Genomic DNA, 20,991 nt, shown 5'->3' with positions numbered 1-20,991 from the left:
TGGGGTAAGAAGTAGAAACATTTGTAATCCTGTCAAAAGCCTCGTCCAATCAACACAGAGCCACCGACAGAGCTAGAGACTGAAGATACTCCAAGCCCTAAAGAAGAGCTCTGTGTAAGCTTGAAAGCTAATCCAAGAAAAGACCTCACTCACCTTGTCTCTCAGGGATATTCCACACATTCTATGCTGTAAATGGTGGGGGCGTGGGGGTGTGTGTGTGTGCGCGCGTGTGCACGTGCGTGCGTGCGTGCAAATATTAAAAAGCAGGCAGAGGAAAGTTAATTACCATTCTTAAAAAAATAAATCCTGCCCTGCCATCATGGGTGGACGGGTGCGATCACAGGCCCAGCTAACCCATTGTAAGCAGACATCTCTCTTTCCCACAGCAGATTCTGCCTCTCCAGCTCATTCTAATTCACTTTAGAGATTTAAGCAGGTTAGGTACTGAAGAATCACAATGCTGTACTAATACTATGTAAATACAGTAATTAGTTAATGGACATCCTTCATAAAATGGTGAGCTTTTTCTTAAGCATAAAAAAGGATTTCAAAGAGCAAAAGAGGTCTAAACGTCGGCCTCACCAGCTCTGAAGCCACAGCCCTCCTTTGCAATGGCTCTCAAGCTGCTCATTGGCATAGTTGTCTCCAGACTAACTTCTTAGACCTGCAAGAGCTGGTCTGATTGTCATTTGCAATAGTGCACCGTTTATTGCTGCCAGACACTTCTAGCCACGATGAACACAGCAAGCCACACGGTGTTTAATTTAGCACCTGTGCATGAATTGGGCCAGTTCATTCCATGCTTATCCGTGGGTGGAAGTAGCCTCTGCACATGTATCTCTCCTGCCCCTGTGGAAGAAAAACTTCAATCACCTCTGTGGCTCTGTTGCACACTGTCTGGAGCATGTGGTCAGCTCTGTGCAGGAAGGGGCAGGCCGAGGGGATGTATATCATTCCCCCACCAATGCTCAGGGAATCTGCAGAAAATTAAATAGTTTGAGGCTCTGTTACATTTCCCTTGAAGCTGATGGGAGGATGGGAGGGGATGTAGTATCATGGGCAAGACAGCCAGAATGGTGAAGAGAGCTCTAGAGTTGGTGTGGAGTCCCCGTATTTCTGTGTTGATCTTCCCCCACTCAAAGATCTAGGCAGATCTCCCTGGGTTTCAGAAGCTAAAACTCCTACCTCTTGCATGGTGAGGCAAACCCAGTCTCATGAGGATAGAATTTGGAGGGAATGTTTTTCCTGACTCCACTCCTCTATGTTTTTCCATTGGGGAGGAAGGGGAGGGAGAGATATTAGTGCCACAGAGAGATAATTAACCTCTTGGTTACTGATTAACAGACTACACCCAGTAAGTGTATATCTAGCAGAGTAGGTGTTACCTATAGCGTAGTTCACCTCTGTGCCTTCTAGGCATTTCTTTTCAGTACCAGTAAATGATTTTACTTTTTTTTTTTTTTTTTTTTTTTTGCTTTAGGTCTTGTGGTTTGGTTTTAATTTCCCACAGCCTCTTCCTTTTTCAGTTTCAAATGGAAACTGAGGGGATGATGGGTTAGCCTGATTTGGATCATCAGTGGCCTGACATTCATGTGTAGCCATTCTGCAACTCAAGTCTATTGGATTTCTGTGAGTACCAGATTCTGGCCAAGTCTAATGCCATTATGGATGAAATCACCCCTGTGCAGAGGGCCTAGATTTGAGACCCCTCCAAACAGGACAAAATGTGAATTACATAGTACTTGGGCCTTGTGTTGATTCTTTGCACAAGGGGTGAATTTCCCTAAAGAGAATAAAATTCTGCTGTACCATAGCTTTCTTTTTCCTTGCATGCCTGGTATCAGAACAATATTGCTAGTGATGTAAATGTGCGAGATAAGGCTGTTGAAATCATATCATATTTATTACATACATGAGATATAAAAACAAATGACCAAAACAGTATCATTTTTGTGAGCCAGCAAGTGCCTGAAAGAGAAATACATTTGTGAAGCAGATTGGCAGCCTTGTGATTTTTTATGGTATTGCAGTTTCTGCTATTTCCCCCCCCCCGTATGCTCATGAACAGAATACACTCTATGTACTGAAGTTTAAAGATGGCTTACAGAAAAGGTATAAGCTAGTGCTGAAAATGGCAATAGCTGTGATACGTCCCATAACTTGGTGTTAAAGTGGAAATCAGCCATATATACTGTAAATAAAAACACAGGGGAAAACAAATTTAATGTCCAGTTTTAAATGTTAACATTGAAAATAAAATAAGCCCCAGGTCCCTCATGAATTACAGGGTTGTGATATGTGAAACGGAGTCCTTTTCACTTAAAAAGTCCATCTCTTTGTCCGCAGGCAGAGTTCTTATCCTCTGGCAACTGCATTCTTGCTTCTAAGTCTCTTGTTCTCTATGTTGTTTGTGAAGTCTCATTATAGTCAATACCCACAAAATCCAAACTCTGGTCTGAAATTGGGAGTTCAGTGCAAGTACATTATCTTTCAGATTGCATCCTTGGATTCTCTAAATGGTCAGTGCCAAGGCAAAAAGAGGACCATTCCCTTTATATTACGAATGTTGTCCACATTTAGGGGTCTTCTGGAGTGCTTCTGTTTCAATAGGTTTTTTGTAGGCCCCTTTTCTCTCCAACAAAATGAAACGTGCCACACCATGAAGTGGCAGGTAGTAAAGTGCTTTATACAATGAAATATTTACATTTGGATAGGATCAGTTTTAACACTTTGTGGACAAAACTTCACATGCGCTGCACCTCTTCAGTAAAACAACATTGCTGACAAATGTCTGGATTCTACTCTTAGTTACACGGGTGTAAACATAGAGTAATTCCATTGACTTCAACAGGTTCATACAAGTGTAACTGAAAAAACCAATTTGGCCCATAACCTTTAAGTGCCCTAACTTAAATCCTACGCATTCCTTTATAAGCATGCAGTGCGCCACTCTTTTTCATGATGGCACATGCTAATCAGAAATGACATGTTGCCAACAGAGCTCTCCCACTGATACAAACATAACCTCCAGTTCTGTAGCCTGCTGTTATAATACTGGGCCAAAGTCTGATAGGAGGGTAGGGCTACACTGAAATCGCTGGCTGTGATTACAGCTTGCGCTGACATACCCGAGCTAGCTTTAATCTTCCTAGCTCAGGAACTGGAGCAGTGATGCCACAGCAGCTCAGGCTTCAGTGTGGGTTAGCCCTGCAAATAGTTACCCGGGGTTGCAGACAGGTTTGCAGAGCCTGCGCTGAAGCACGAGCTGCCACAGCTTCACTGTTCCAGGAGCCAAGCTACCAAGATTAAAGCTAGTTGTGTTTGTTGGCCTGAGCTGCAATCTCTCCCAATGACTGCAGTCAAGACACACACTCAGTTATAGTACAGCAGTGTAAATACAGGGAACTCCCGCAACTTCACTGAAGTTATTCAGGCCTTACACTGGTGTAACTGGCAGCAAATTTTTGTCCATCCTCTTTAATTTATGGGCATGATTTTCCTCTCATTTATGCCAATTTTATACTGGTGTAACTTTATTGACTTCAGTGGAGTTACTCCAGAATTACACTGGGGTATGTGAGATGAGAATCAGGCCCTACCTTTTTTTCCCCCTGTAACATTGGCTCACATGAGCATCCTTCCAAAGAAGATTTAGGAGAGTAAATGAACATTGACCAGGAAGGGTTACATTAGATAGAGCCTGTGAATTGGACCACCACTCCACACATTTTGGCACTATTTTCTTACATTCCAGTTTTTATTTTAGAGGTCTTCTGTCTGTGAAGTTTGCATTTTGTGCATAAAGAAAGGCCCTACCTGTCTGTGCACTTTTAGTGGCAGTCTCTCTTTAAAATCTCCAAGACTTTTCTTCCAAGAGCTGATTTCCACTGGTGGACAAAACTTTTCATATTGACTATCAGTCTCCCAGTCCGAACTTCCTCATGCCCTGCTACCAGGTATTCGAAGCCTGTAAATCATCAAAGTGGTCAGGGGTTGTATGACAGAATGCTTAAAAAGGTATCTACACTGACATCAGCTATATAATCAGCTATTCTGAAGGAAAAAAACCCTATATTTGTGTAGAAATACTGTACATAGAGAAGGAGATGCATCAAAGTCAGCCCTGTGGCTCAACTGACAGTGAGATCTGCATGAGATGCTGTGTGCAAGCTCTGAATCTGATGGTGACTCACACTGTGCAGGTAAGTGGCATGTGAGAAGTGGAGGCAGAGGAGGAGAGGGTGGCTGGATAAAAACTGCTCTTTTTTATACCCTCTGTTTACAGTCTTAACAGAAGTTGTTGGGTTAAATTCATTCCTGTGCAGGCTTATGCATCACTCGGACCCTCCTTTAAATCCTCAAATTAGGGCTTATGTGGGACATAATGTCCCACAGGCCTCGCGTTGACCTTCTTCTGCACAGGGGCAGATTTGATTCTTTTTGAGCCCCAGTTGTCCATGCTAAGCTGGCATGGCATGTGTACAACTTGTCTACAGGGCATGTGCATGCCTCAGGAGGGTGGCCCTAAAGGGGAAAATCATGATAATATGCAAGCAAAGTACTGTAAATATTTCCACACCAATATATTTAGCTCTAGGGCTAAAGGTGAATTAAGGCTCAGAATGTAAACAGATTAAAATAATTTAGCATAGCAAAGCAGTTATTCTCACCAATAATATCTTTATCCATTGGTTTTTAGATATTTTAAAATACAGGATCTGCTGCAGATCAGTGAAGCAAGTTCCATATGTATTCCTATTCTGTCATGGAAATCCACAGCTGCAGGTTAAATGCCTTTAGGAATACAATTAGCTACGAGACACTCCAGTGAGGCAATGGGGCTATTAGAGGAACTGGAATGAGCACCTGGAGGATGCCTGAGGGCTTGCATTCAAACCAAAACGTGCTTCATTAAAATTCTGCCTCACCCAGACATTTCAGAGATATGTTAGAAGTGTCCTTCAAAGTCTTGCCTGATTTCTAGATGCTTCCACAATGCAGTGAAAAGCAGCTCCACAGAATCCTGACACATGGCTCCATCATCTGCCTTTGATGCCATAGGCCTGATTCTGAACTCACCTGATTTTACACGGGTGTCTCTCTGTTCACTTCAGTGGAATTGCTTAATTTGTACAATATTACTGGCATTGGCACTGATTCAGAAAGGTACTTAAGCAAGTGCCTGACCTTAAACACGGGAGCATATGTTTTCTGACTACCGTGTTGAGTCAGGGCAAGTGGGGGCAGAATGAGGCCCTAGATGTTTCTTATAAGGCTGCAAGTCATCTGAAGAAACACTGGGCCAGGTCCTGATGGCACACAGGAACCTGAAAGTTGTCCTAGATGGGCAGCTGAGGAGTCCACTTGATGATGATGATTATTTATATTACGATAACACCTAGAGGCCTCAACCAAGATCAGGACCACATTGTGCTAGGCGCTGTGCAAACACAGAGTAATGGACAACCACAGCTGGTGTAAAGATGGCATAGTGGGTTCTATATCAGACCCTTCTGGCTCCCCATGGCCACTGTAGGGTGTGTTCTAAAGGGGGCATGTCAGGGGTGTGGTTGTTCTAACTTGTTCCACCGAGCCTCAATATCCGGACAAGACAAAGCACGCTTAGATCCATCTTCACCACCTACAATGCCTATGACCCTTTGCTGTACCTAGGCACAGCTGAGGAGTTAGCCCAATGTAGGCAGTATTAACTCCACAAGTAAAGGATATATATATATATATATATATATACACACACACACATATGCTACAATTTACTATCTGTTACATATGAGTTTTTGGGCACACACAATCATCTTTCTGTAATGTAAACACAGGATATATATGACAGTAGGGCTATTTGCAGAACACTCATTATGGTTGCATCAACATTTCTGTTAGAAACATCATTTTTCAAAGGATCATAAAATCTCCCTGGCTGAGGAAGCTTGGCATGAAGCTTTCAGTGTGGGAGCACGTTTTTTTTTAAATTAGCAGTTGATTTTGTAGGCTTGCTTTTTCAAAAAGCTGCTCAGCTGTTTTTATGGAAGTGCAAAAATAAAACAAAAAAAGCTTCCTGAAATGTCTCATTCTGGTCTTCAAGGATGTGAATTTCATCTCAAATTCCTTGCATTTTGTTGTCAGGAACTCTCTGTTCTTTTCCTATGTTTGGCAGAGCTGCGATTAGGAAGTGGAGTCTGTTTCCTTGAAGGTGACTGAGACACTTAAATCTTTTATGTTTATTGTCCTCTTAGAAGTTCACTTTTGTGCATGTGTGTGTGTGCTGGACAGATTCCTTGTAGGAACATTGGGAGCTTATCATCTGAGCAGCAGGGTGGTGCGATTTGATGAGTGTTTTTAGATTTTCCGGCTGGAAATGCTAAGTTCTGAGTCTCTGCTCTAGATTGCTTGGGTTATATGGGACAGAGTGAAAACATGCTATTTTTCTCTTTGATCTCTTTCATGTTTTAGGGAGATATTATTTTCAGAGAAGTTATATGTGAGGAAATTGTTTCATGTCTGCTCTGAATTTTTCTCCTTCTGTTCCTGGTTTTTACTGATCTGAAGGTTAGGAGTTCCTATCCTAAGAGAAGAGTAAGTGGATCATTTGAGTAATAAATACGATATTGCCAACTGGCCAGAAATTAAACTTGGGTTTCTTTTTTACTTGCCCTCTAGTTTTTGAATGTGAACGGTGCACTTGGTTCATGCTTTCAAGCTTTTCTCCACGACCATGAGGGCTAGAAACTTACTATTTTTAAATGAAAGCTGAGATTCTTTTGCAATCACAGGACTCTAGGAGCTGGGGCATTAAGAAAAACACCAACTATCACAAGACTGCAAATATAAGTCCTGATCCAGTGATGAGCTCCATGGAATCAGACCCCTTTGCTTGCCACAGCAGAGCTCTCTATTGGTACAGGGTCAGCTCATGCCATCTCATTGCAGGATCAGGGCCTGAGCCCCTTTTCCAGCTCAGGGAATGTTTGTGAGCATCTCACTATTTCCTTAAATTAATTCATTGTTTGAACTCATTTAATTAATTTTAAAATGTGTTTTTACTATACAGATGGATTGCAAACAATTCACCCAATGTTGGATGGTTTGTCATTATGTTACTCCACATTTACACTTGAACAAAACTGGAGTAGGACAGTGGAAGATCAGGGCAGCAAAACTGAAAATCTGAGCTTGCGATTTGCCAGATAAGTCACACGGAATTGGCTCTGTTGCCTAATTGGAAAAGTATGTACAAGTATGTTTGTGTGCAAAATTAAAGCACCATTTCCTTGAGTGTACACTCATTTTGCTTTTCATGGACATTTCTGATAGGAAAATTCTCAAATGTTCCCATAGAGTTGAACATAAAAGGGGCACAAGGTGTAGCTGAAGTGAATGTGATATCAGAGGTGAAAGAGGTGTATTTCTAACGGTTTTCTCTGACAGACCATATCCCCAGCCTGAGCAGATGTTTCTGAGTTCTTCTTTCGGCATGCAGTAGTTTAACTGCTACTAAGCTTCACCTGTTGAAAACTAACTTAGATAAGTGCAATTTGACCACTTACATACATTTACAATTAATGTGTGTCAAATGCATGTTTTTGAATATTTGCCCCAGTGACCGCACCACTGACCCTTCTTAGATGTCTGAGTAGCAGCAATTTTAATTCACTCTGTGGTTGGCTTTTAACTTGGTGAAATACAGAGCCAGATCCTCTGCTGGTGTGAATTAATAAAGTTTCATGAAAGTCAATAGGTCTTCACAGTTTTACACCAGCTGAGGATCTGACCCCTGATATTCTTTGTTCTTCAACCCTAATAGAGTTTCTCCACATTTATACCAGTAGAGCTGAGATCAGAAGCTGGCCTTTCCTGTTTCTCTTTGCTTTGCATATGGAAACAGTAAGAACCTGTATCCATTGCATTAAAATGTTTATGGATTTTTGCAGCTATCCCAGGTCTTATGTGCTTAAGTAATAAACTCATGCATTGGGATGCTGATTCACCCTACTGCCATACAATGAGAAGTATATTAAAAATAATTCCTAAGTACATCTGTTCTACCTTCCATATGATTGAAGGCCAAATACTAAGCATTATTTCTAAAGATGAGAAAAGATTGCAAAAATCTCCACAATGGTAACTTTTTTGAGTAATTTCATGTCTTATGTTTTGCAGGTGACCTTCTTCTCACTAAGTGAAAAATCTTCCTATTGCTAAATATGTAAAGGAAACCTCAGTATTGAATCTACATTTTATTCAGGTAGTTTTGGGGGTTACCTGAACAAAACCTATATAGAATTTATATAGAATAGAATAGAATAGAATGTTTCACTTAATTAGTTATTAGCTGCTGGTTTTTCTTTGAATAGTAAAAAAGATAGTTTAGATAGATTTTAGTTTCTCTCTATTGAAAAATTCTGTCTCTGAATTTCTTGGTTCCCGTGATGATCACAGAGGCAGCATGCATTGTTTTATCAGCACTGATTATACTTCATTTGAAACTAAATATCTGTTCACTGAAAGAAGATGAGCAACAGTGATGAAGTTCAGTTCCAGAGGGGTAGCCGTATTAGTCTGTATACAGCAAAAACAACGAGAGTTCTGTGGCACTTTAAAGACTAACTAATTTAATTTTTGTAGGCAAAAGCTTATGCCTACAAAAATTAAATTTGTTAGTTTTTAAAGTGCCACAAAACTCTCGTTGTTTTTAATGATGAAGCTAAAGCTTCCTACCCAAATCCAGAGAAAAAAGTTTCTTTTATTTTATTCTAGTCTAAATTAATTCAATATTACTTTTGAAGAAGGCATTCTAAGTGTGCACTCCTTTGAGAGAAGGTTATAACAGCAGAACAGTAATGTGGCCAGATACAGAACTGAAAACTTGAATGTGTTATTATGGATCCAAAGCAAAATTAGATTTGAAAAGAACTCTATCTTGTAGGTGTCTGGCACTACATGCAACTGCTTTCAGTAGTCCAAGCAGTGAGTAACTGGTGGGTTAGCTATGTAAAGTTGTAGTACTGTAATTCTGTTTTGCAAATAGCAGATTCACTCTTCAAAATGTGAAGTGAATAAGGATTCTCTATATCAAATAAAAGTATTCCACTGAGATTGCTCTTGGAGTTTAAATGATAGAGTAAAATTCAGTGTCTTAGTCAGTGCAGGAGTATACCTTAAATATACTGAGAGATGGGGTGGAAGAATGAGGAAGAAATCAAGATACATTTGATGGGCATATTACTTTTCACAAAGCCAAAGCCAAATACCTACCAGGATTAAGAATTGGACAAGTGCAGCCTCTGTTAGTCCAGGATTCTGGGTAGAGAGTTCGCTTTCCTCGCAGAATCTTAAGCTTTGTTGATTTCAACACTTTCTTGATCTTCACATTTACTTCTGCATGGGAGCCTTTGTCGTGAGCAGATAAAATCTTTGCTTTCACCACTGGGAGGGCACAATTTCAAAAGCAGGAATACATAAAATGGTCACAGCCACCTCTCTTTCTAATGCAGTGCTAAGTCATACTGGTAAGGACCAGCGTGACTATAAATTGCAGAATTAGCCTGACAGCAGCATACATCTTCAGACTAAGCCCGTGGATATGTCTACACAGCAGTCGCAGGGTGTGATTGCAGTTCAGACCCGAGCTAGCTTTAATTTAACTAGCTTGGATACCAGCTGCATGGGGCAGTGAAGCTGCAGCATGTGCTTCAGCTCAGGCCGGACAAGCCCGCCCAGGTCCTGCTAGCCCTCACACAAGCGAGTGTTGTTGCCTTAACTTCACTGCTCCAGTACCTGAGCTAGTACTTGAGCTGCAATCACACCCTGGGATTGTAATGCGGACATACCCTGTTAGACTTTCTGTCAGACTAGTGACATGCAGAAATCAATACTTTGCAGTTGCTGGAGAGAACGCTGGGTTAGTTTTATTTGCACGGTGACTATGGCAGATCCTACAAAACAGAGGGTAAGGAGATGCTGAGTGGCCTGGCTTTCAAAATGCTATGCACCCCCCTGCTCCAATGGAGGTCAGTGGGAACTGCTGCTTGTGCAGCCCTTTGGAAAATCAGCTTAAATATATTTTTAGGACCCTAACTTTGGGCTCCTGGTTTTGCAAACTTTGGCCAAGGTGCATGAAGTAGAATGACAGGCATCTGAACAGCACCGCCATCCCCATCCCACTCATCTCCAGCTGCTGATACTCCTGCGTTTGTCAGAGTAACTACATTAAAACATGAAGGCCGCTGCCCACCGGCGTTTGGGCTCATTGATGCCCAGAGGCCCACCCACTTTCCTCTCACAGCAGACCTTTTTTCAGTGTAAACTGGTGCCTGGAGGCTGGGATGGATGTGTGCCAGCTGTATGGAAACTCGTGCAGGATGCAGAGTGGTTTCTCTTTCTGCACTTGGTGCTGTGCACAAAACCCACTTGGTATTTACGCTGGCTCCGGAGGTGTAATTTCCAGCTTGGGGAGACATACCCGTGCTAGTGCTGATTGTGCTAGTGCACTAAAAATAGCAGCGGTAGTGCAGGTGGTGGGAGGGGCTGGCCACCTGAGTACATACCTAGCGTCTCAGATGGGATTGTACTCAGGCAGCTAGCACATCCTGTTGCCCATGCAGCCGTGGCTACACCTACACTGCTATTTTCAGTGCATTAGATTGATCAAAGCTAGCTCACGTACATCTATCCAAGATGAAAATTACACCTGCAGCTCCAGGTTAGAGATGCCCTTATAGTCCTGCTTCCATGCTATGCAGGCTACTGCAGAAATGACCTCTAAGATGCGATGCCGGTAATGGTATTTAACAGCTTCTTATGATGTTGCTTTATTTAGAGTCCATATTAAAAGTATGAGAAGACTCTTTTTCTACACTGCAGCCCTTCACTTCAAGCTTATGATGAGCCCTACAATTCATCTGTTGTCTCTGTAACTTAGCTGACACCCTTTAACACTGAGCAATGAAAGGGTGGGAGGCCTGAGTGCACTTCAGATAAGATTTACGAAGTTGGTTTTTTGCTTTTATTTCTTATCTTTTGCTAGATTAAACACTGTCACTATCGCAGTCAGGAAGCAAAGCAAGGCAGAGATAGATTTTTTTTCTAATACCACTAAGCCAGGGCCATATTTCAATGACATGCGGCCCCTTGAACTTCTCTTTGTGGGTCACTGTGCAGTCTGTAATGGCATGGATTATCTCTCAATGCATTTTAAACTCTAGCACGAGACAGAGCAGGTGCAAAAGAGTTTGAAAGCTCATGAAAGGAAGGGAGTGTTAGGCAAAGAATTCCTTCGCCTGCATAGTATGAAGGAGACAGTTCATTGGCATACAGTGATATGGCTCACCATAGATAAAGTTTTCCCCTTACTCCTTTAAATCTCAACATGCAAATGCTGTAACATCACCCCATTTCAACTGCTGAACTCTTGCTGACAGGGTGTCAGTTCTCAGGAACAAACTCTTAAGGGTCAGAGGAAAAGTCTTCTCAATGAATTGTCTGTGGCCATGGAAATCACTCCCTCTTGTGAGTCATCAGAACTCAGAGTTGGTGGCCTCCAGGCAATGATGCAAAGTGGACCTTTTGGACAAGGTTTTCCTTTTAGTATTGGTCCTTCAGTCAAGGGGGTTTTCTAGTGACGAGTGAATGGATAATGGAGCATGACACTTTATTATGCTTGACCATTATGCATAGTGTGTATATATATGTGTGTGTGTGTTTATAATTATATATTTTGCACAGTGCCTAAATACTGTGGTGACTGGCATCAAATAAAAGTCCAGTTCTGCATTTCTTGTGCACCCAGTCCTCCCACTGAAAATCAAAGGGGTTTTGGGGATGCAACATATGCGAGGTAGAGTTCCAAATTTGTAAATAAATAAGTAATTTTCCTTATAATTGCTCCTTGAAAATTATCTTGGGTATAATCAGAACACAGCAAACTGGGTATCTGCCAAGTGATGTGCCTAGTTAGTTTTCATGGGAATCCATTTCTGATACTTGGCTTTTTCCGTAAATTGCAGTAAAAGATATAAGCTTTATTACATGCTTTCTTCAGCTTTTGCTGTTTTAATCCATTTCCATGAGGTAAGCACCAGCTCTGCTGTACTTACACTCTTATATAGACTCATCAAATGGCCCTTTATGTACTAACAATAATCCAACCCAACAAGAATACGTTCATCTTGTAACTCACCATACGTGTACTTCATTCCACAGAAGACCTTGGGATTCCCTAAAACTTGTTCTTTGCATTCACATTTACCTGTGGGAACAAAGCAAACCAAAAGTGTCTCATGGATAGTACCCAAAAGATTGAAACATGTAGCAAAGGGAGGGGATGGACTGGATCAGGGGTAGGTAATGGGATACCGAGCCTTTCACTCCAGTATTGCTGGTTTATATCAGCCTGAGTAGGTTGAGACAGGCTCTGGGATGAAATGCTTGCCCCATTGAAGTTAGTGAGAGTTAACTTCTCTGTGGCCTGGATTTCACCCCTTGTCCTTCTCTCACATTAGCCTTATGTGGTGTAACTCCATTGACCTCACTTGAATTACTCTTGCTTTACAATTGAACAAGTGAGAGGAGAAGCAGGCCCACAAAGTCACTTCCCAATGCCGGTCTATTCAGCTGTCTGTGTGATAGGATTTTGAGGGTGCCATCACTTTCCAGCAGACGTGAGCCACCTCTTAGAAGAACAACTCACCGTTACCATTCATAACCTTGCACAGAGCGTAAGAGAGTGAGAACACAGGGCCTGCAAACATGGGTAACCAAGTGCCAGACCCATGTAGATTGCACAGGCAAACAGTCACTTGTATTTTCATTAACACAACTCTGCCCATAATGCAGTTTGAAAATACCCACAGAACACCAGGCGAGACATAACTGAGCATCCTTTTCCCTATTGCATGCTCATCTCCCCAACTCTGAAAAGCATGTATATGACTGAAGCACAAGCTTGTCTTTCAAACATACAAGCTACCTTTAATTAATGTCAAATTTACGTATCCTTAAATTGGAACCTTCCTATTTTTATCTTTTAATATTAGAAACTCTCCCGACTCCCACCAGCCCGTGCTCTGTGCCACACAAGGATTCCCCTGTGCCAGAGGAATGCACAGCTGGGGAGATCCATCAGCTGTCTACCCGTTTATGCCATAGGAGTGGCACAGAGTGGCCTGAACCCAAAGACTTCCCAATATAGCTTGCGATGTTCTGTAGTATGCCCCTCTGTGCTATAGTCCTATAGTGCTGCCCTTTGTATCTGTACGGTTAGGGGTTTGCCAGAGTTTTCATTTTAAGCCCCTGAACCAGCAATGCTCTTAAGCGGGAGCTAATTTTATTCCTGTGTGTTGTTCCACTAGAGTTCAACAGCACTTGATCACATGCTTTAAGTCAAGTACAGTGCTTAATTGTTTTGCTTGGTCAAGGCCCAACCCCCTATCTTTAGGGGTTCAGCTAGAAAATTTGGCTCCAGGCTGAAGGTATGTTCGCAAGATCTTAGCCCAAGAGGAATTATTTTTTGCACAAACTCTAAAAGGAGGGGAAAAAAACCCTTACTATTTTGAGTTACAGTACAAAAATCAGAAGTGAGTTTTTCTGATTCTATCTTTGCATTTGTACCAGTCAAAATTTGCTTAAAATGAAATGCTGCAGATTGTTATTGTGTAAAGCAGATTAATTGCTATTGTGATCTTGGAATAAAGATTTCTATTTAAAGACACTAGGGTTTTCCCCCCCACTTAATATGTCCTCAGGATTTTTATCATGCAATTTAGTGCAAATGCAGAAATGGCACTTGCATTGACTTGACAAGATGGAATGACTTTAGGAATCAGGTGTACCGTCATCAATATGCAAAACTCGAAGGTTCCAGTTGTGGGACCCTTCTGCTGGTGAATGATTACTCATGTGAGCAGTCCCACTGAAGTAATTAAGACTATACACGTGAGTAAGCGCTCACCAACAGAGGAGATGTATAATCAGGCCACACTGCCTACTGATAATCATATGCAGCACCAACATTACACAATGCTTTTTAGGAGGACAAGTGGAAAATAACTTCTCCAGCTGAAACTACAGCTGTACTGAGGTAGCATTGTCACACTTGTTTTAGAAACTCACTAATTACATATCTAATTAATCTGGAGGATATCACACTCTTTTATTAACATTGTCATCAATCTACCAACAGAATATAACCGTTCTGGGCAAATATGATATAAGGGAGATTATTAAAAATAAAATAAAACAAAAGAGCATTTAAAATTATTATAGAAATATTAAATGTTCTGATGTAAATGCGCAAAAGCCTGAAAATTCAGAACTCAGCATAAAAAACCCAGGCATATACTCAAGCTTTCAACCCCTACATACTGGGATCAGATTTTAAGATGGGACTGGAGGCCTAGACTTTAAATATCCTTGTATATATGCGTTGAAGAAAGTCTTTTAATGTTCCTTAGTTGTTTTTTTTATTGGTAGTTGAACAATCCTGAATGCTGGACAGAACATTCTTTGCTACCAGCATTGCTAAGGCATTAGTCCAAAGCTCCAATGCTCTGCTGCATTTTCACAAATCACTTTAAAAGACCCCTTTTTTGTTCAATCTCCTAGTAACAGGAGTGGAGATGAGAAATATGTTTCAATCAGCTATCTCACCTGAATGCCGAAGAGCAGAGAATCCTTGTTCATCCTCCCATCCCCATGCTGGCTCACTCTCATTAAACACAGAGCGGAAATCGGAAATTTCATGATGCCAGACTATGTCTGCACTGTTGTAACAAAGGGAAATTTGTGAAGCATTTCTTATATAGTCAGTACAAAATATCACAAATTCAAGAAAATTATCACACATACTATCAATGGTCCATTTTTCAGAAATTTACCATAAAGTTTCTCCTGACTTATTGGTATCACAAAACACACAAAAATGAATATTTTTAGAAGGTGAACAGCTTGATCATTGTAAACTCCTAGATTTGTTTTAGGGATCCATGTTTGGTATAAAATATACTTTAGGAATTTGTATGCTATATATAACCTCAGTGAATATACAAGGTCCACAGAAGGATCTATTTATACAGCTCATAGACTTTAAGTTCAGAATTCAGAACGTATCATCATGACCATCTAGTCTGACCTGCACATTGCAGGCCACAGAACCTTACCCACCCACACCTGTAATAGACCCCTAACCTCTGGCTGAGTTACTAAAGTACTCAAATCATGATTTAAAGACTTCAAGTTAAAGAGAATCCACCATTCATACTAGTTTAAACCTGCAAACGCCCCATGCCCCATGCTACAGAAGAAGGTGAAAAATACCCAGGGTTTCTGCCAATGTAACCCGGGGGAAAATTCCTTCCCGACCCCAAATATGGCCAGTCAGTTAGACCCTGAGCATGTGGGCAAGACCCACCAGCCAGACCTCAGCCAGTTTTGCCTAGAGATGGTAACTGGTAACCTAGGCCTCCTTAGATGGTTTGATTTAAAATGTTTTCTTCTCTAGCATCCACTAAGTTAAGGCTTGACCTTTTTCCATTTAAGCCAATGGGACATTAGTGATTGATTTCAAAGGGAACAAGAATGAGCCCTTCAATCTTCTTTCAAGTGTACAGAAACCCTCTCCTCCACGCCCCATAGAACTGTAAAAGCCTGAAAGTACCAGCACCAAATACCTAGAGGTCAGGAAGGAGACCAGTCATGACCATGTCATGACCAGTGATACTATAATAAAATGGGCCAGTCTCTTGACATATTATTGTTAATAACATAAACATATTATTAACCCAAGATCCTGATTCTGTATCATCTAAAAGTCTGACTGGCTGAACTCTGAAGCCCAACAATATAATACATACAAATATGATAGGGCCAGTGCATCCACTGGGCACATGCACATGAGGGTGGATGGGTTTCCCCCTGGGCTCCATGGAAACCACTGTGATGGTCATCCATGGGCTCTGTGCGCCACATGGGGACAGAAATGGACACCAGTGAATTGAGGATTAGCTGAGTTTTACAGCTCCACCCATGTTCAGACCTGCTATACCCACTCTATCTGGGTCCCCTGTGTGACTGCGACAGAGCTGTTGTAGGGAAACCAGTCAATGGCAGCACAGCTTCAGCTATGGCCATGCTGCCATGAGGCGGTAGTTGGGCCAGCAGAGAAACACAGAGAAACACAGTGCCGTCCATGCAGATAGCTCCTGCTTCCATGTATCTAGATGGCTCCTTACCCATGGATCCTCTAGGCCTGAAGGCTTGGAAGGTATCCCCTGCTAGCCCTGCAGACAGCAAAAGCACTCCCATCAAAAGCCTTGAAATGTTTTGTAGGAAACTGTGGCAGGTAATCACATGGAACTTTAAGTCTTCTCTGGCTCCCTCCAACAGGTTTCTCCATGGGAGGAAGGCAATCTTGCCCAGTATGGGCAATATTTATCCATTTATATACCGAGTATCATTAGGTTTTCTGTAGTATCAATTCAAATAATGTCCACCTAAAATCATCAACACTTATTTCACATATCTGGGATACGAATGCCCATGATCTAATTGTATTTGTGAGCCTAGAGCAACAGCATGTCTGTCCACTCACCTGCTGATGCAGTCACCAGTAAGTGGGTCACAGCTTCCGGCGCAGTCACATGGTCTGCAGCCATACTCTCCAAAGCCCCAGTATCCCACCATACACCGGTCACACTGAGGACCTGACACTCCAGGTTTGCAGGGGCAGTCACCGTTGCTGGGGTCACAGAATGTATTAGTGCTGAAAGGAAGCATGGCTGATCCAACAGCGTGGCAGGAACACACTGCAGTATCAAAGCAGACATATAACGTAAGTGTATTTGTGATGGAAAGCTAACAATGCTAGATATGAATGCAGAGCAAACAGATTTGTTCACCCAACGCTTGGCTGAGCTTGATGGGCTTCCTTTACACTATGGAGGGCGAGGAGTAGTAGATTGACATAGTTACCAGAGGAAATATATTGCTACATTACTGAAAGTTTACCCAGAGTTGCCGGACGTGCACAGCACAGACATTTTTCAATCATTACGTGAAACGTGACCTGACAATAAAGCAAAACTTTTGCATGAAATAGTGAGACACATATCAAACCTCCAGTGGTTCTAATAATAATTATGTTATTTCTGGACTTTATTCTCCTTACTTGTATGAACCTGACCAGAGGAATTCCCTTTCGAAATTACAAGACTTTAACTTTTGTTGTATTATAATTAGTCAAACTAGCTTGGTTTCATGTCATGTTTTGCCAAACGTGAAAAGTACTATGTTAGTCAGCTTATAACTCCAGGGCCCCAATTCAGCAAGGTACTGAAGCACATGCCTAACTTTAAAGTTTGCACTGAAGTACCTTGTTGAATCAGGACCTGTTTGAAAATGTCATGTTAATTTAAATGAGCGATGAATAAAATGTAGTCTTTTTTTGGCATTTAAAAAAAAAAATAAAGTAGCTATTTTGAAATGCTGAATAAAAAACGAGGGACCTGATAATGAATACATACAAATGCCATCCAGCTCTCATACAGATCCTGAAACATGGATTTTTCTGAGTTTGTGTCAAGTTTTGTGGACTGAAAACTCAAAAGACTCGTTATCACTGAACAAGGAAGGGTCCACTTCACTCTTCTTCCAGTTTCCTCTTCCCTGTTTGCAGTCTCACATTGCAGCAGCTCTCCATTTGGGTGGAAAGAGCTAGATGTGGCTCTTTTTGAAGACCATCTGTGTTGGTCAATACGGTAGCCAGAGGGATTGTTAGAGAGCAAGGTGACATTGTTTTTCTTCTTGGGGAAAGGGAGGGGGCAGTTGGGACAAGGGGAGAGAAAGACAAATCCCACATTCCAGAATGGAAAAATGTGGAAGACGCTCTACATGAGAAGGTTTGGAATTTTCCTCCCCTTTAACACATTTTCCCACATGTAATCTAGGCCTCTTTTTGCTATCTTTGGTATCCAACATACAGAGGATTAAAAAGGTTTTAAATAGGGGATTTTTTTTTGGGTGCAAATTCCAATACCAAAAAATTTAGGCTGAAAACCAAAATAATTTGATCTGGAAACACCTGGCCAAGGTGCCTCATAGGAGCTGTCATTTGGATGCCTCATGGTCTCATTCTCCATTATAGGCTGGGGCTCCCTGGTCAGAGAACATCTCCCATGGTGCACTACAGTCTTCTAAGTGAGGGGAGGTTGTGCAGCAGCATGAGAGTCCCTGGCTGTGGTGTAGTCCAGCCAGGGAGCCCAACCCATAGAGGAGAAAGGGGACATGAGTCAACCAAACAGCAACTCCATTAGGCACCACCATATCATTTCCAAATCTAAACATTTCAGTTTTCTGGCATTCTTTTTTTGACAAAAACAAAAAAAAAAATAATTCACAGAAAGTGAACATTTTTGTTTAGCCAACCCCCCGATTTTCTGTCCAAAACAGTTTTGGACAGAACATTTTCAACCATCCAAGGCTTTTTCCTTTGCTGCTGTGGAGGCAATACAAGGAAAGGCACTACCTACAGCACTGTCATGCTTTCTTTGCCTCAGAACACTTGTTGCTATGCACATATCTTTGATTCTGACCTGATGACGTTTTTGCGATTTCCAGGGTTTGATGTACCTCAACTGCAGTTTTAACATATTAAGTCAGCTTTTAACATTGACAGTCCGTTTACAGTATTGACTGTGGTTCCAGAATCTTTGCAAAAAGAAAACAAAAACCAAAACCACAACAACCTCAAAACAGCCCCCTCTCCAGCCCCTTCTTCCCCAAACAAATATAATTATACAAAATAAGAAGATTAAAAATCATCTCCACAAACAGCATAACTAGCTGCAGGCAATAGACTCCAGTACCTTTAATTGCATAGTTTTCAGCAGTGCTCACTGAGGCTCGCATACCTTTCTCCTGAAGGCTGTCAGGTATTTTACACTTGACACATGCATCCAAACGTGCTATTTTCTTCCTAGATGCAATGGATATTTATGGCATTTCTTAACCCCCTTAGGGAGAAATTAAGTACCCTACACTCTTGTGGTCTCATGCACTCAGTGGGCTAAATTCACCAGTGACCTACATGGATTCAACTCTGTTGATGTCAATGGAGTTGTACTCCCTTACGTCAGAGATGAATCTAGTCCAGTAGGTTACATTTTCACCAACATTTTCTTCATTTTTTCCAAAGAGCTGCAGTTTGGAGACCCAGTTTCCACAGCTTAGTGGGTTCTGCAATACCATGGCTAGTAGCTAAAATACCCCTATGAAAGCTGTTAGAAAAGTTCCAGTCTGAGCATAAGAGGGAAGTGGACTGAATCAGAGAGGCACATTTAATTTATTTTATTTTTCACTCCCCTCTTACAGGCACTCGGAGTCAAATTTTCAAAGATCCCCCAATCCTCACATTTGCTAACCTGCATTTCTGTATGCTTATATTTTGAAATTTGGAAGTAGCTCTTGGAAATTTGCCCCTAAAATCATAGTGAAGCATTCACAAGTATTCTGGACACTGCAGCTCAGAAATCTCTCTCGAGTGTAGAATGAATTTTCCTTTATCCATTTGAAGTAGGGTTCTCTTAAAAGAGTCTTTTGAGCAGGTCAGACTTGCCTTTGGAAGCTGGGAAGGTGCCATGAAAATTATATAAAGAGGCCCTGCAAACTCTCAACCTTCCCTCTCCCCCACAAGGAAATATTTTAATTTCCTAGAGGCTAAGGGCCAGAAAGATTATTCAAGCAAATTCACACTATTTGCTAATCTTAACTAGGATGCTCAGATCAGTGCTACTGTAACCACAGAATAAAGATAGTTACATACTTATGGGATCAAATTTAGAGCTGGTGTAACTGGAAGCAACTCCTCCCACAGAAGACTTAGGGTCAAATTCAGTGGAGAAAGCAAGCTGTTGTGCAAAAGCCACACATTAGATATAATATGGTCAGCAAATGATGTAAGTGGGAAAGTAGTGTAAAGTCCACTGTTCTGGCATTCAGTGAGTCAGACTGTCAGGCCTACTATCTGCTAAGGCTGCTTTGTACCAGTGTACCAGAGCAAAACAGCTACAAGACCTATCTGAAAGGCTGCCTGAGAATTCCCCATGCATAGGGACATCCACTGGTGATGTAAGCCACCCCCTTGCTAGTCCCCCGAGAGTAAAGGACATGGCTAGAGTATTGGTACACCTTGGTGATTCTCAGCTGGAAAGGCCCTAGGAGTCTGTTCTGTTATGCCTGGTGTCCATCCCAGCGTCCTATAATCTTTTGTACCCATTTTCCTCCTGAGCTGCACTTAGGTGCACAAAAACTGGCCCCCAGGATCTGGACCAGAGTAGTTGCACAAAATGAGTGTAAGCTAAAGGGCTAAGAAGAAGGTGGTTTATCAGGGAAAACAACAGGAAGGTATGTGATAAAATGGATGGGTAATTAGGTACTTTCCTCTCTCCCTTCCAAGATACACCCCCTTCTGCCTCCATTATATTTGTTTCACATTTGCTGGATCTGATCCTTGGCTTTGCTCTGGTCCCTTTCTGCCATTTCAGTAGTGAAAAAGGGATTATAATACTGGCTAGCTGACTACCTAGGGATCCACTACACCATTCCCTGTCCTGGGGCCCAGCATAGGAGGTGTGACTGGGGCAAAGAGAATATGGCTTTATTGTCCCACCACTCTGGTGATCCCTGCCTGCTTGCTGGCATATCAGTGTTGGCTAGGAGGGTGATTTTTATGGCATTTTTATACTGGCAAAATCCCTGACGTAGATGCATTTATACTGGCAAAAAGGTACTTTTCCTGGCATGGCTTACATTTGGGAAACTGGTATAAGCCACTCTAGCAAAAGCGATCTTTTGCTAGAATAAGGTGTGTCTAGACTAGGAGGATTTCCCAAGAGAGCTATACTGGCAAACTTCTCTAGTGTAGGCTAGATCCCAGAATGCTCTCTTGGACAGTAGCAGATGATGCAATGTAGAGTAGCTTTG

At 41.8% G+C, this 20,991-nt stretch overlaps 1 protein-coding gene across 2 annotated transcripts in view; it reads right to left on the bottom strand.

Moving 5' to 3' along the window:
* Window positions 1-1,862: 1,862 nt before the first annotated feature.
* Window positions 1,863-20,991, bottom strand: part of NTN4 (netrin 4) — an 86,147-nt gene continuing 67,018 nt past the window's right edge. Inside the window, exons 6-10 of one of the 2 annotated variants that reach the window (XM_067559783.1) lie at window positions 16,604-16,817; window positions 14,665-14,777; window positions 12,197-12,265; window positions 9,274-9,444; window positions 1,863-3,967 (exon numbers count right to left, since the gene is read on the bottom strand). In XM_067559783.1, coding sequence (XP_067415884.1) covers window positions 3,831-3,967; window positions 9,274-9,444; window positions 12,197-12,265; window positions 14,665-14,777; window positions 16,604-16,817 — 704 coding nt within the window. In that variant the 3' untranslated portion in view covers window positions 1,863-3,830. The remainder of the gene's footprint in view (window positions 3,968-9,273; window positions 9,445-12,196; window positions 12,266-14,664; window positions 14,778-16,603; window positions 16,818-20,991) is intronic. The other variant, XM_067559784.1, reaches the window with a different exon arrangement.

Source organism: Emydura macquarii, unplaced genomic scaffold (genome assembly GCF_026122565.2).
Source record: "Emydura macquarii macquarii isolate MOO-44397 ecotype Brisbane River unplaced genomic scaffold, CSIRO-AGI_Emac_v2 contig_2205, whole genome shotgun sequence".
Taxonomy (NCBI): domain Eukaryota; kingdom Metazoa; phylum Chordata; order Testudines; family Chelidae; genus Emydura; species Emydura macquarii.
Note: the sequence above shows the minus strand (reverse complement) of the source record. Positions and strands in the feature narration are given on the sequence as shown.